Source organism: Homarus americanus, unplaced genomic scaffold (genome assembly GCF_018991925.1).
Source record: "Homarus americanus isolate GMGI-L3 unplaced genomic scaffold, GMGI_Hamer_2.0 scaffold17532, whole genome shotgun sequence".
NCBI lineage: Eukaryota > Metazoa > Arthropoda > Malacostraca > Decapoda > Nephropidae > Homarus > Homarus americanus.
The window spans coordinates 334,847-351,476 of NW_024755545.1; the positions used below are offsets into that span (position 1 = coordinate 334,847).

The 16,630-nt window shown below is 38.2% G+C and overlaps 1 protein-coding gene across 2 annotated transcripts; it reads left to right on the forward strand.

Annotated features, from left to right (window-relative positions):
* Positions 1-1,194: 1,194 nt before the first annotated feature.
* Positions 1,195-13,170, forward strand: LOC121856568 (gastrula zinc finger protein XlCGF7.1-like). 2 transcript variants are annotated; one of them, XM_042352183.1, is made up of 2 exons: positions 1,195-1,295; positions 10,608-13,170. In XM_042352183.1, exon 2 carries the CDS (start codon positions 10,657-10,659, stop codon positions 11,557-11,559), a length of 903 nt encoding a protein of 300 aa, XP_042208117.1. In that variant the 5' UTR covers positions 1,195-1,295; positions 10,608-10,656; the 3' UTR covers positions 11,560-13,170. The 2 variants fall into 2 exon arrangements, with proteins under 2 accessions (XP_042208117.1, XP_042208118.1); XM_042352184.1 differs by lacking the exon at positions 1,195-1,295 and adding an exon at positions 3,198-3,321.
* Positions 13,171-16,630: the final 3,460 nt, after the last annotated feature.

A 16,630-nucleotide genomic window follows, 5' to 3' on the forward strand; every position in this document is an offset into this window, starting at 1 on the left:
TCTGGCATCATCATGGTGTAGATTAACATAACCTTTTTCTTTTCTATTTTTTCGTCCCCAAGGCCCCATTGTGGGTCGATGATGTGTGCCCGGGTGGGTTATTCCCCGTAAAAAACAAAACAAAACAAAACGCCTAACTTAGCCTAACCAGGGGAGCTCCACAGTCGTTCTATCTTCTGGGTGTGTACCGCCACTTATGAACATACACAATAAAATGATAAATATTTTACTTATACGTAATCAACGTCAGAAATTATATTGAAGTGTCCTAGAATTGTCAAAATTACCGATTTCAGCAATAAAAATTCCGAGAATCGTTTAATGGCAATAAGTGAAAGATAAATATTAATTCATTATTAAATAATAAATATTTCACTTACAGTATACATAATCAGTGAGAGAAATGCCATTGAAGAAGTGTTTTTGAATTGTCTAAATTCCTCGTTGAAACTATATAATTCCAGAGATTCATTTAGTTGCAACAAGTGAAATAAGGTTAATATCCGTCCATTGGCTGTCCACAGGTTCCCACCATGTTTACCTGAGGTTATACTTCTCACTTAAGTCCGTTGTCTCCACCTAGTTGATTAGGTTAGGTTAGGTTAGGTTAGGTTAGGTAAGTTGGTTGGTTCCTTGTTTTTTGGTGGTTTTACTCAAACTTGACATCCATTTTTGTGCAAATTATCTGAGTTAAAATATAAATCTAATATTTTGCTAAAACCGCTGATTTGCAAAAGAAATGAATGTCAAATGTGAGTAAAACAAACCGAAAAACATATAAAACCTATTCTCGTGCCAAAACCTGAGAACAGCCACTGGACAAATATTCACCTGAAATAATACCAAATATTTAAGAGACCAAACAAGAAAGGCAGAATTATTATACATTATAAAGCAGCATCTTTATTAATAAAACAAGACGGGGATTGTCTAGGTATACGGCCGTTCAGTGACTCAATCCGGATTTTATTATACGATCGATCTACTAACAAATGAATTAATGTTATTTATATACTACGAACAAAATCTTTTAAATACAAAATAATCAAATAATATAAAAAAAGATCAAATACTTTCTAAACCACAATATTATATAAAAATTAATACATTATATTTTTTTCATATATATTCTATTATAGTATAAAATTAATAATTAGTTTAGGAATCATATCTGTGGTTCTTCCTTAACATGAACCGGTTAGTTACTTCCCAAGTGTAAACAAAACATTAGGACATTAGTAAACAAACTTCTACTTACATCTGATTGCTGGAATGGAGTCGTTTAAGTATATATAGTAAGTCTAAATTAGTGGATACGTTGTAATATAAGTCAACTTTTTTATTATAAGATGTATAATGGCTTGTCCTATATGTTTACAACGACATGTAGTAAGTTGTCATAGTTAGTGGTGAGGCGGACTGAGTGACCCACCCTGTACCAGCCTACTACCAGGACCAGTATCATTATCAGGGCCAGTACCAGCCTACTACCAGGTCCAGTACCACTACCAGGATCAGTATCATTATCAGGGCCAGTACCAGCCTACTACCAGGTCCAGTACCACTACCAGGATCAGTATCATTATCAGGGCCAGTACCAGCCTACTACCAGGTCCAGTACCAACAACCAGGACTAGTATTATCAGGGCCAGTACCACTACCAGGACCAGTATTAATACCAGGGTCAGGACCAGTATTAATACCAGGGTCAGGACCAGTACCAGCCTACTACCAGATCCAATACCAACTACCAGGATCATTATTATTATCAGGGCCAGTACCACTACCAGAACTAATAGTATTACCAGGGCCAGTACCTGGACCAATACCACTATCAGTACCCCCACCAAAGCCACTATTAATAACCCTACCAGAACCATTATTAGGTCCAGAACTATTAGAAGGACTAGCAGCAAAATCGGTTCCACTACCAAGTCCAATACCAGTGCAGAGACCAGTACCATTACAAAGACCACTTACCAGTACCAAGACCACTACCAAGACTATTACCAATACCACTATCAAAACCACAACCAGAACCATTACCAGGACCACTACCACTATCAAGACCACTACCAGGACCACTACTACTATCAAGACCACTACCAGTACCAAGACCACTACTACTACCAAGACCACTACTACTATCAGGACCACTACCAGTACCAAGACCACTACTACTACCAAGACCACTACTACTATCAAGACCACTACCAGTACCAAGACCACTATCAAGACCACTACCAAGACCACTACCACTATCAAGACCACTACCAGTACCACTACCACTACCAGTACCAAGACCACTACCAGGAACACTACCAAGACCACTACTGCTACCAAGACCACTACTACTACCAAGACCACTACTACCAAGACCACTACCAACTACCAGACCACTACACTACCACTACCTGACCACTACCAAGACCACTACCTACCAGGAACACTACCAAGACACTACTACTACCAAGACACTACCAAGACCACTACTACTACCAAGACCACTACAACTACCAAGACCACTACAACTACCGAACTACTACAACTACCAAGACCACTACCACTATCAAGACACTACCAGTACCAAGACCACTACCAGGAGCACTACCAGACCACTACCAGGAGCACTACCAAGACCACTACAACTACCAAGACTACAACTACCAAGACCACTACCACTATCAAGACCACTACCAGTACCAAGACCACTACCAGGAGCACTACCAAGACCACTACAACTACCAAGACCACTACCACTACCAAGACCACTACCAGGAACACTACCAAGACCACTACTACTACCAAGACCACTACTAAGACAACTGCTAAGACCACTACTACTACTAAGACCACTACCAAGACCACTACCACTACAAAAACCACTACTACTACCAAGACCACTACCAATACCACTACTACTACCAAGACCACTACTAAGACAACTGCTAAGACCACTACCAAGACCAGTACCACTACCAAGACCACTACCAAGACTACCACCACTACCAAGACCACTACTACTACCAGGACCAGCACCACTACCAAGACTACCATCACTACCAAGATCACTACCAGCACCACTACCAAGACCAGTACCACTACCAAGACCAATACCACTACCAAAACCACTACTAATACCAAGACCACTACTAATACCAAGACCACTAAAACTACTAGGACGACTACCAGGCTGGACCACCACATAGCACACTGCCTGGAAGAGCTGGAGGCTGAACCCTAGAGGTGTACCTTGATGTATCTCCACCTCAGCTATCAGTCTCTCGTTGATCTCCCTCATTAAAAAGTTTCAATAAATGTGTAAGTTGTTTTTTGGGTAATTGGATTAACTTTTGATTATTATGGCATTAGTTTTTACAGAAATTGGAGAAAATGTTATCAAAGGCTCTTATGTAGTAGAGTATGCAGGTAACTGTTTTGAGTTTTTTCTTTTTTTAATGGGAATTACTGCATTATACTTAACTTTTAATGGTAAATCTAAATTGTTTTTGTTTTTTTAATAATTTCTAAAGAAAACTTTTTTTTAACCATTGTGCAAGTATGGTAGCGAGTTTATAATAATACTTTATAATTAATAATTAACAGTTTATTGAGAGAGCATGGCAGCCAGAAGGCTGAAAATATGCAGTTACATAATTGGGGAATGGGTCACTTGACTGACAAATAATATACAAGTAACATAAGTGATACAAATATAAGTGGTTAATAGGGATCAGAAAAAAGCCACTTATAATGAAACCACTTATAAAGGGGAATTAATTCCCAAAAGAATTAATAGGAATAGGGTCTCATAGGGACCATCACATTGTAAGTGACTCTCATAAAGCTTAATTTGGTATCTTTTAACATTTATATAAATACCTTAGAATTATTGTTAAACATTTGATTACACATTATTTTATGAAATGATTAAATATTACAGCTTATTTAAGGTATTTAAAGTCGTTTGGGGTCAGTGTGATGATGCGGTGCAAGAAACTTAACCACACACTCATTTCAGTGAAAGTAGTTCATTGAGACATGTTCACCACTTTTCTTACAACATGTAAGTTCTAATTTCACGTCCAACCCCTAGTCACTACACCACCTTGCTTTAGTTTAGAACTGATGGCTACAAAAATAATCCACCAAAGACACAAAGTTGATAATTATAGTTCTTGGAGCACTTCAAAATAATGCCTGTGGACACAGGTGACTGGTACTGAGCATGCATAGTGCGAGTGAGAAGGATGACCCTTAAGAGATGGGAGGCGGGCGAGAATTTCAATTGCTCAAAAACTTGTGCTCCCAAAGATTGACAGATTTCAGCCTTAGAATCCTCTTAACTGCGAGGACTTTTTACGTGTAGGTCCACAATTATTTGGCCATCGAAGTGCGAAACCACTTATAATGAGGACCCCCTGTATATAATAACAAGGTGGGGAGAAGGTCATACTGTAGGGCATTTCAAGATAGTAACAGTGAAACAAGGTAAGATTGACTGGGAGTGAACACACTGGTTGACTACGAGTTGTTGATATTTTTTACAATGGTTGGGACTGGGCTGTTTTTATAGTGATCAGTATGTGCTCATATGGGCGGGATGTGGTTGTGGTGTTGAATGGTATACAGTATGCATGTTGCTTTGATATGACTCGAGGAATGAAAACTAACCATCACTGTACAAATACTTGACTTTAGCCAGAACAAACTAGTTTATTCTGACAAAAACCAGATATTGGTTATTGGTGGTTGTTATTCTTCAAACCGCTAAAGGCATGGAGGTCGCGTAACTTAACACTTTCTAAATAAATTCCTTCTTTTTTCATCGTTTTGGTACTCAATCCATTAATTTTAAGTTCATTTAAATAATAAATGCTCTTCTCTAGTAATGTAATTGTACCAGTAGCAGCCTAGGTCTTAAAACTGAATCAAATTTTATACAAGGAACCCGAAAAGATGCTGTACAGTCGTGAACAAAAGTCCTGTTGCCTCTTGTGTCGCTCCATGAACCTCAAGATTCAGACTTGTAAACCCGAAGCAGTAGACACTGATGCATTATTGTGTCCATAAATGCTTTGGATTCACGAGTCTGAATTTCGGGGTTCATGGAATAACAGAAAGGTGACAGGACTTCGTTCACAATTGTACATGAAAAGCGAGAGATGTGTTCCATATTCCACACATCAGCGGTTTGGGCCAGAAGATGACCATCGTTCATGTTAATTTTTTTATCATAAATAGGGGAGTGGTGTTAATACATCACCATTGTTCAAGAAAAATATTGTAAACATGGATATCATAAATCGGGGGATACTAGTACAGTATACGTGTCCAAAATTACGAGTTAAAAATACTTTATCCCAATGATAATTATACAGGGTACTGGTATCTTTTTTATTCTGGTATATTTTTTATTATAGTACAGCACTATTTTTTTTTGTTATTTGCTGTATATAAGATGGAATGTGCATGTAACTAAATAAAAAAATTAAGAAAATTTCTTGTATCTACCCAAAATTCCGGGGATGGGGGATATTTTTCCGTCTTTGAGAGATGAAATAATGCCTCATTCTGGAAACTTCTGAGAAAATTCCAGTATCTGGAAAAATTCCGGGGTGGGGTATTTCTTTCCTGGTTCGAAAGATGAAGTAATGCATAATTTTTGGAACTTTCAAGAACATTTTTTCGTTACCGGGAAAATTCCAGGGATGGGGGATTTTTTCCGGGTTTGAGAGAGTCGTCACCGTTACCCAGAAATATTTAATTCCTGGAAGTGCTCTGCACCAATAGTTCTAGCTAACGGAGATATCACTATAGTGTGTAATTGGAAATATCCCCGCTCAGCCCGGGAATTACTTGGCGCTCATTTAAATAGGATTAATGGGAGAGTATCAATAAAGTCAGAAATCCATAATCCGGGGAGTAACTGTATTCATGTAAGGAAAGACAAATGCAAATGACTCTTGTTGATTAAATTCTTTTACAACGGATCGGTATGTAGCATCTGACTTTCCATGCATGAATACTGAACTGTCTTTCCTCTAGTGTTAATTTCTCTGTCATTTCTGTTGGTTTATTATGATTCCCTCACCTGAAAAGGAAAAAAGAGACATATTAATTTTACTATCATGTGTCACCTATGAAACACTGTACAATACCAGGATATACAGTAGTTCACAAAATACACTTAACATTGAAAGTTGTGTAAGATATCCCTTACTATACAAATGTTCACTTTACGAATATTCACTTATACAAATACCGTACTGTATTCTATTCTTACACCTCTTTCTCACACTACAAAAGCTATTCTCACTTCTATAAATGATGGTCCCATAAGGTAATGTACATACCTGGTTTGTACAGTACTTTATTAATATTTTAATGTGTTAGGTACTACTGTAATTTACAGTACCTGTACAGTACTTAGGTAAATTTTTTCTTTTGTGGAGTGATTCATATTTTCTATGTATAATATTGGGATTTTCTTGTCATTTGGGAACTGAACTCTATTTCTCCCATATGTTGTGTTATTTGCTATACAGTACAAATATTCACATAACAAATGATTTTCAAGGAACTTAACCTAGGTGTATAGCAGAGTTGTAAAGTAACTAAGTAAATTTACTTGAGTTCTGTACTCAACTAACATTTTTGGGTACAGTATTTACTTTTTAAAAAGTACTAAAATTTTTCAGTACTTTTACTTAAGTATGGTTTTTGAATACTGTACTTTTACTCCAATATAATTGACAAATAAAAATAAATCATAACTCGCTACATGCCCCAAACAATAGTTTTAAATATCCAATCACAAGACATAGGACAAACTTAGAAACTAACCGATCACAAGCATTAATTCACATATGGACCAATCACATGCATTCTTTCATATCATTTCATCTCTGTACCCAAGCAACAAACACAGAGTTTAGGCGCTCAAGCCATTTCTTTGTTGGGTGCTACGGAATCAACATTCATCCACAAATTCCTCAACTGAAGGAGTTTGATCGCTACTTGGCATGGAGCTACTTATGTCTTTCCCAACATTGTGACTTATCTCTCTAGGTTAACACCTCAGTACCTGCATCTGCTACTTGTGAGTGTCTGTTTGGTCATGCTGGGCCTATATTTTGGCCTAAAGGAACCTGTTTGAACAGCCATAATTTTGAGAATCGGTTAATAATTCTCAATAGAAAAATTTGCCGATAAACATGTGTAATGCTATGTCTTATTTTTATCTTTAGTTAATTATTTTTTTATTTTTTTTAATATACTGTGGATTTATTTTAATATTTGGGACAATAATTTTGTTGTTACTTTTTACTTTCAGTACTTGAGTACTTTATGAATGAGGTACTTTTTTACTTATAGTACTTGAGTTTTTTTTAACTTTGGTTACTTTTACTTCTACTTTAGTAACATTTTGCCAATGTAACAATACGGTAATCTCTCCGTTAGCCAGACTCCTTCCTAACCGGAACTCTATGATAGCCGGAATTTAAATATTCTCGGAAAATCGTTCCCAAAGCCATAATTTTCCGGAAAATTTTGACTTTAGGAATAACTTTCTGGGCAGCACATTTTCTAGAAAATTTTGAGAAAATTTTCCCAGTACTTGGAAAATTCTGGGGACGGGGAAGCTTTTTTCCGGGTTTGACATATGCACAGTACTGTATGAAAATTAGGTGCATTTTCTGGAAATTCTGAGAAAAATTTTCTGGTCCCCAAAAAATTCCGGGGATGGAAGATTATTTTCCCGGTTTAAGAGATGATGTAATGTGCAATTTCTGGAACTTCTGAGAAAATTTTTCTGTTACCTGGAAAATTTCCGGGAATGAAGGATTTTTTCCGGCTTTGAGAGAGTCGTCTGGTCACCTGGAAATCTCATTCCCGGAAGTTCTCTGCACCAATTGTTCAGGCTAAACTTTTACTTAAGTACTTTTTACAACACTGGTGTATAGCGAGTAGAGCCGTCCTGGGAGGGCGGTGGCGAGTCGGGGCCCCGGTCCTCGCATTTCCAGGGGCCTCACGCTCTCCTGGTATTTAATTATACAGTTCAAATGCCACACGTAAACTTGTAAAAAAAGGCTGTGCTGATTGGAAGCATTTTAGTGAAAAACTTAAATCTCATGAGTCATCAAATAAACATTGGTTCTACCTTAACCAAATGGATGGAAGTGAAAAGAAGGTTGTGTTCAATGAATACCATATATACACACACGTTACAAGACTTGAATAAAGAAAAGGAACTTTGGCGATCGTTTCTAACACGTATTATAGCGGCTGTGCAGTAACTAGCTGAGCACAACTCTACTTTGGACAAGTCATTGATTGTTGGAAATTCAAACAATATTGACAAAGCCGAGTTGTTTTTAGAGCTTGGAGTACTCTGAGAACTCATTCTCAAAGAAACAAAAAATGCACTTTAAGTCCTCCAGTTTCTAAATTTTCTCAATGGTTCCTGCCCTCATACAGAAATTGCTTATACAGTATCTGTATAGGATTTTGTTGACAGTCACAGTGGTATCAGGGTAGCAAAGTTTCTCTAAACTCAAACTTATATAAAGCTATCCAAGGATATGTGCTATCATGAACTGATGGAAAAGTTTGCTGGAAAGAAAGTAAGCAACATTAATTTTGAAGTAGAGTGTTTCTGCTACTTCACAAAAGCTTTATAAGTTGATAGTAGATTAGATTAGTTTTTTATTTATTAATTATGTTACCAGGAAATTTTTCATTACTTTGAGACTGTCTTTTGACATTTGTCTTCTTTATGCTACAAATCAATTTAAGATAATGTTTTATTTTCCGTGTACAGAGTATATGCATGCATTAATATAGCCAGTTCTTAAATTTGATCTTTTTCTTGTGTATTTCCAAATCTTATTTTAAGTATTTTCATAGCTTCTAGAACAGTTATCACTTACGGTATAGGAGTCACAGCTCTCTTTCATTTTTTTCCAAATGTTGTTTTGCAATACTGTACTTAAAAATTACTACCTGTATCCATTATGTTAATTTTGTAATTAGTACTGTATTAAAATAAACCAGGATTTTTTTTTCACGACTGCATGCTCTTGTTTTGTATGCATGCATGTTATATATACAGTGTATATATATATATATATATATATATATATATATATATATATATATATATATATATATATATATATATATATATATATATATATATATATATATATATATATATATACACAGAGAGAGAGAGAGAGAGCTGATAACTGATAGCGAGGGATACTTGTAATGGATAAACAAACCCACATGGCCACTAAATGTCTCATTCTAGTTTGGTAAGTTTTCCTTTGTTTACTGTTTTGTAATGTGCTGAGAAAATATTGGCTCTAATACTGTATATTATAAATGTATATTCCCATAAATGTAACTTTAATAAACTGACGATTAAACATCATAATGATATCTGGGGGTTAGGTTACAGTAGGTTCATTTTTGTTAGGTTAGAGTAGGTTCAGTTTTGTTAGGTTAAAGTAGGTTCAGTTTTGTTAGGTTAGATTAAGTTATGTTGGGTTAGGTTATATTATGTTTGCATTAGGGTAGTTAATTTATGTTCAGGTTAGGTTAGGTTATGTTATATTAGTATCGGTGGTTAATCTTAAGGTGAAATATGCTGTGGGGCTAATCTTTCACACAATTGAATGTTTTTAATACTTTTTGAAGTACAATTGGCTCCACTCCTGCATTTACCACTTAATGTTGCCAGTTCTCTCTCTCTCTCTCTCTCTCTGAGGAAACCCCGTCAGTATTGTCAAAGCTTTATCCCACATTGGAATCTCTCCCATTTGATATACACGTCCTCGCCCCCAGTATCCCATCTCCCTCCGCCTCCTAGAAAGACACCACCCTCCTGTTCACTAGCGAATGCTTCGAATTAACACTTAAGAGTTCGGGGTTCACACCTCAGGGAGAGAGAGCATTGGCCAAGGTAAGTGGTAAATGCAGGAGTGGAACCAACTGTACTGTATATGTTACAGTCAGTGTGTCAAACCAAGCAATCTGTAAAATACCTGTGAAAATGTTCCATTTTATGTACTGTATATTGTGTATGGGTTAGATTAGGTTCAGTTCAGTGTGAAGCTTAATTAAATTTTTGCAGTTCTCAGCCGAGTAACCTAACCTAACCTACAAACAACATGACCAGAACATTATCATGGGCATTTTACAGTTTGCTTGATGTGCCACATATAGCTACCATATTTCATTTACTTTTGGTCATTTGTTAGAATATTGACCCCTGACTATAATTTTGATATTGACTATAATTTTGATACACTATGGAATACACCAAGTCATCAGTAGGTGTGTAACTTGCTAGTGGCAAATATTTTACAAGATACGACCTGGTAAACAGTTCTTTGAAGTGCCAGTTGAATATTATAATGACCATCTTTGAGGTTAGTGGGGAACAGTGAAGAGAATATAGATAAATAAATTTTAGTTGGCCTGTTTAATTAATTTTAATAAGCTTTTGATAGGTATTATTTGCTGAGATAGTACAGTACTGTACAGTATCTTCATTCAACTTTCTCTGGGTTTAAATTATTTTTAGATTATTCTTACAGGAAACATCTTGAAGCATCATCGAGACACTTATCAGAGAGTAAACACATCATGGAGTCATCAGAACTACAAGAGCAGCTTCAGACAAGTGAGAAACCATATGAATGTATTGACTGTGGAAAGACTTTTGCCAAGAATAGTGATCTGAAGAGACATACAATGATTCATACCGGTGAACGACCCTTTGTGTGTGAAGTTTGTGGATTAGGATTTATAGAAAGAGTAAAACTAACTGTGCACATGAGACATCATACAGGAGAAAGACCATTTAAATGCAAAGAATGTAATAAAGCCTTTATTAAGAAGAGTGATTTGAAGTATCATACTAAAACTCATTTTGGGGAAAAGAACTTCATCTGTAATGAATGTGGTAAAGGATTCCTTAAGAACAGTGACCTTAAGAGGCACATGAGGCTCCACACAGGTGATAAGCCATTTGTGTGTTCATTATGTAGTGCATGCTTCACAGAGAGTGCAAAACTAAAAAACCACTTCATGGTTCACACCGGTGAAAAGCCACTTGAATGTAAAGAGTGTGGGAAGAGGTTTGCCCAGAATTCAGCTCTGCGGAGACACATGAGGGTTCACACTGGAGAGAGACCATACGTGTGTGAAGTGTGTAGTCGTAACTTTAGCCAGCGACACATATACAAAAGTCATATGAAACGTCACGTTGTGGCAGTTGGAACTCCAGATAAAACCAGCCAAGAAGAAAGTGACTCACAAAATATAATTTCTTCCCCAACAATCAGTGTGATTTTTAACCCAACAGGTGATGCTCTTGCTGATAAGAGTGTGTTTATCACAGGAGAGAACCTCAGGTCAGAGAGCAGTAAAGGTCAGGAAGAAGTTACAGATTCTTCAAAGTTTTTACAAGTGGATGTTAGTGTTAAAGATGAGGTGATTCACTTTTATGATGACTGTGTTGTGTGTCAGAATGATCTCGGTGTTTGAATTTTTGGTCTTGCATACCATCAATGCATCTTGTGTCTCACTCAATATGTAGCATATGCTAGTTACATCCTGTACTGTGGGCTGGCACCTCTTGTATAACAGATGGTGGGAGAACAAGGAGAAGTAGCAACCAGTACGACTCCATGGCTTAATTAATAGTACTGTGTACTCCCAGTCAGACCATAGCCAAGTAAGTTGAAGTGTTATTTGGCTGCAGCAGACACTTGAGTTGACTGCCAGGTACTGAACCACCCTGGGCTATGGTAACCCTTCTCACATAGGAGCTGCTACCCTATAAACTGTGGCAAACAGACAGTGTGAAGGATGTTAACTATAATTCTGTAGAATGAGTAAAACTTTTATCTTACAGCTACAGGATATTTGTAATTTTTATGAATAAAAGAATTGCATTTATTTCATGAATATAATACACACGTTTATGTATACAGTATTTAATTAATGCAATCCAAGCTTTTTTCGCTGTAATGTTGGGTGGCTGGACACTGGACAGGTGGTGATTTTCTGATTCTTAGCAGGCAGCAGCTAGTGGGTTGCTTCACCTGTGATAGTACGTCAGTCCACTCGAGTTTTTTTTTTTTTACTATTAGCACATGCACTAAAAAATGTAGACACTTATTTTGAAATGCACAAGTAGGGAACCTGACTCAACAGTTGAACCCACGACCATTCACTGTCAGGGCAGATGGTCTACAGAGTCACTTGTATATATACATAGCATATCTCATATACACTGTATTGTATGGGTAAATAATGGTGATGTAGACTTTCACAACTGTGTTAGTTCTTGCTTGTTTTTGTCACAGCTCATTGTTAAAGACATTATTGGTACAGTACTGTATTCTATGACTGAAAGCCATTATGTCATTCTTTAATATATACACGCATAGTATATACTATTGTACTTCACTAGCTGCTGCGGTGTGAGCTAACTTGCTCAACATATTAGTGCAGCTTTAAGGTGGTGGCACACTGGGCACTTTCCTCTGAACATGTTGCCCATTTTGCTGGGTGCTGGCCGACGGCCCAGCAAGCAGCAGGATTTTGGCTGTTGCGAGAAATGGACAACGGTTTGGCGGCGACATTTGCTGGACAGAAAGCTCAAATGAGCTTCATATTAGTTGTTGAATATTCAAGTAAAATTTAAATAAATCATAAAACAATAATAATTTAAAATATAACACTTAAAACGGTGACATGTTTCTATATATTCGTCTTCTTTGACCAGCCAACCGCTGCCACTTGGAAACAAACTTCACAACACACCTATTGTCTTTTCTTTAGCTTTTGCAGATGCCTCACTTGCTTCAGCAATTGAAGAATTATAGCACAATCCTGCAAGGCCTCAGCTGTAGTAACGGGATCCATGGCAAATCTCGTTTAGTTGCTAAGCTGTTGTTTTTGTTGCGTTGGGCAGACGTGCCAGCAAAACATCCCAGTGTGACGCAAATGTGTCTTTGTTTTGCTGGCCGGACCATATTTGCCCAACATGTTGGGAGGAAAAGTGTCCAATGTGTCCACTGCCTTTACATGATTATGTACTGTACATTAAACAAATCTGAGATGTAGAATGGAATTATGCCTGTAACTGAATATTGTATTAATATCCTTTTATCATCCCTTATGGACACTTTTTTAATCATTAATTTAAAGAAAGGCTAGAAATATGTTTCACGTGATGATGATATATATATATATATATATATATATATATATATATATATATATATATATATATATATATATATATATATATATATATATATATATATATATATATATATATATATATATATATATATACAGTTGGTCCTCACATTAAGCGGTCCCGCAATCCGCGTTTCACCGTTACCGCGGTGCCTTGCCAGAACCTAACATTTTCACATTTCGCGGTCGCGAACGCCATTACGCGGAGAGTGTCCGGCGCGACGCTATTTTTAGATTTGCGCCACGCGCCACCCGCCTGCCTGCCTCTCCCTCCTCCTCCCTCCTCCTCCTCCCTCCGCTTGGGCAAGCGGCGCGGTAAGGTTGCGCAGTGTGTCTTTGTTGCGTTATCACTGACGTCATATGACGTATCAGACCTGTGATTGGCCATGCATCCCTACCCTCCTCTGCTGCTAGCTGTAATTGGCTTAAAGTATTATGACGTGTCCACCCGGGGCAGGGAGGGAGGGAGGAGAGACGACGCTTGACCTAGCCGCGACAGTTTCATCCCTCAAGGCCACTCCGTGTTATCGCGCATCCATTGTTCCGTAAAATGGCTTCCGCCGGACCACCACCCCCAGAGAAAAACCTTTCCTTACCTGGACCCAGCGGCACTAAGCCAAAGAGGACACGACGTTCCTTAAGCTACGAGGTGAAGTACCAAATTATTCAAGATTTGGAGAAAGGAACACGGCAAGTTGATCTCGCGCGCCAGCATGGCGTCAACGAATCTACGATCCGGACTATAAAGAAGGATTCAGCCAAGATAAAGGAGCACATGAAGATCACAAAGTCTACAGGTGCTTCTATGATCAAGTATTTTCACAACCGGGTGCTTCTCAAGACAGAAAAATTACTTGTGAGGTACTTGGTGCGTCAGGCGCGACGCAACATGGCGGTCGACACGCGCTCTGTGAAGGACTACGCACGTGAACTGTACATGGCAGTGGCACGAAAGATGGGAACTTCAGAGCCCAAACCCTTTACTGCTTCCTCTGGGTGGTTACAGAGGTTTAAGATCCGGAACAAGATCACCAATATAAACATTGGTGGTGAAGAAGCGAGTGCTGATCGTGCTGCGGCTCGGGAATTTCCTCCGTTTTTACGTGAGATTATGGAGGAAGGACAGTACACCGACGACCAGGTGTTTAACATGGACGAATCTGGTCTTTTCTGGAGAAAACTACCTTCCAAGTCCTACATTGTGAAGAATGCCAGCAGGATTCGGGGCCGGAAAATGCAGAAGGAACGCATCACCGTCCTGTTTGCCACCAATGCCTCCGGTACCTGTAAGCTCAAGTTATCGGTGATCCACACAGCCCGCAAGCCGCACGCCTACAAAACCATGGACATGACCAAGCTAAATGTCCACTGGCTGACAGCACGTAAGGCATGGATGTTCTCTACACTGTCCCTCTCCTGGTTTGATGACTGTTTTGTTCCCGATGTAAAGAAATTCTGTGAGCAACAGAATGTCCCATTTAATATTTTGTTGCTGCTGGACAACGCACCAGGACACTCGCCCCTACTGTTAGATCGTCACCCCAACGTAAAAGTGGTCTTCCTTCCTCCCAACACTACGTCTATATTACAGCCCATGGACCAGGAGTTGATTTGCAATGTGAAAGCTGCATTCTCAACAAAAAAATTCCAGCTCCTGAACGACTACACCAACACCAGGGAAGAGTTGCGTGACCTGAGTGACACCACCACCGATAGCAAGAGCGACGAAGATGAGGAACAACGGTTAGAACAGCAAAAAATACTCTTCAAACAATTCTGGAGAATATTTAACATCAAGAAAGCTGTGGACATCTTGGTGGAGTCATGGGATCAGCTGTCTATTGCTACAATTCGTCACGCATGGAGACATGTGTTGCATGGAATACCAGGTGAGAGGAGGAGTCAATCTGTGACTGGTGAGGTTCAGAATGTTGCAGTAGCAGTGGACCTTGCCAGAGAAGCTGCGCAGACTGTTACAGTTCCAGGCTTCTCCGAGACCACCAACGACGACATCCTGGAGGTGATCAGAAATCCTGAAGTGACTGCCGACGAGATGTTGGAAGAAGAACACGTCAGTGAAGAGGAGGAAGAAGGTGCGTCAGTCTCCGAAGAACACAGTTTAAGTCATAGTGATATTAAGTGTGCCATGGAGTTTGCAGAGAAAATTAAGTCCGTCCTTTCCCGCGACAATGACGATGACCGCTATGAAGTCTTCCATAACCGGCTGGTGCAGGCTATGGAGCCGTACATCACGGTGTATCACGACAACATCAACGCCAGCCGTCAGCAAAGCATAACAGATTTCTTCACCCGCAACCCACCACAGCCAGCCCAAGCCAGTGATAGTGGCAGTGAAGTTGACTTTGAGGGATTTGTCAGGGAAGCCCTGACAACTGTAAGTGACAGTGATGATGATTCACCTAGTAATGGTGATTCACCTGAGGGCCAGTAATCTGCCCTCTGCCTCGGAACCAGCCTCCATCCCCGTATGCCGACCCATCTCTTCTACTACCGTAAGTGTTCCACAAAATTTTTAGTTTTTTAACCTATTCTTTATTTTTCCTATGTTAACCTTTATCTTTCCTAACCTAACCTCTTCTATATTACTTGTTTTTTCATACCATCATAAAGTTAAGATAAAATTTTTACTACAACATAGTTGTGTGTCGTCAAAAAGTGGAGTTTGGGGATCGGCCTGGACTCCATTTCAATTAATCCCATATGTTATGTTATTCACTTTCCGCGTTCCTCACTTTCCGCGGGACCCTCTGGGTTACATTAACCGCGTAATGTGAGGACCAACTGTATATATATATATATATATATATATATATATATATATATATATATATATATATATATATATATATATATATATATATATATATATATATATATATATATATATATATATGTATTTTAGAATACGGACATATTTTTATACATACCTGTATTTAGCAAAAAAAAAAGAACAAGAAAAAGGTAATGAAGTCTAATAGTATACACTGGCAGAAATAGGTTACAACTCTTTCACGTCGAAATGTTCGAAAGGCGAAAATATATATAGAAATTCTAAAATGGGTGTCTTTTTCTTCTCAGCACCACAAAACTCTCACTGTTAAGCTTGCTAGTCATTCTAAAGTGAATTACAAACGAAAATTTTGTCAGTACACAGCACAATCACTGACGTTGGGACTCGAAAATACGTAATTTGACAAAATTTTGGTTTGAGTGAGGCGGTCGTATGTCCGGGTGGTCTTAAGTCGGGGAGTAGCTGTATATATATATATATATATATATATATATATATATATATATATATATATATATATATATATATATATAT

Excerpts from the sequence above, each read along its gene's own strand:
- LOC121856568 (XM_042352183.1), top strand. The coding sequence starts at position 10,657 with ATGGAGTCATCAGAACTACAAGAGCAGCTTCAGACAAGTGAGAAACCA.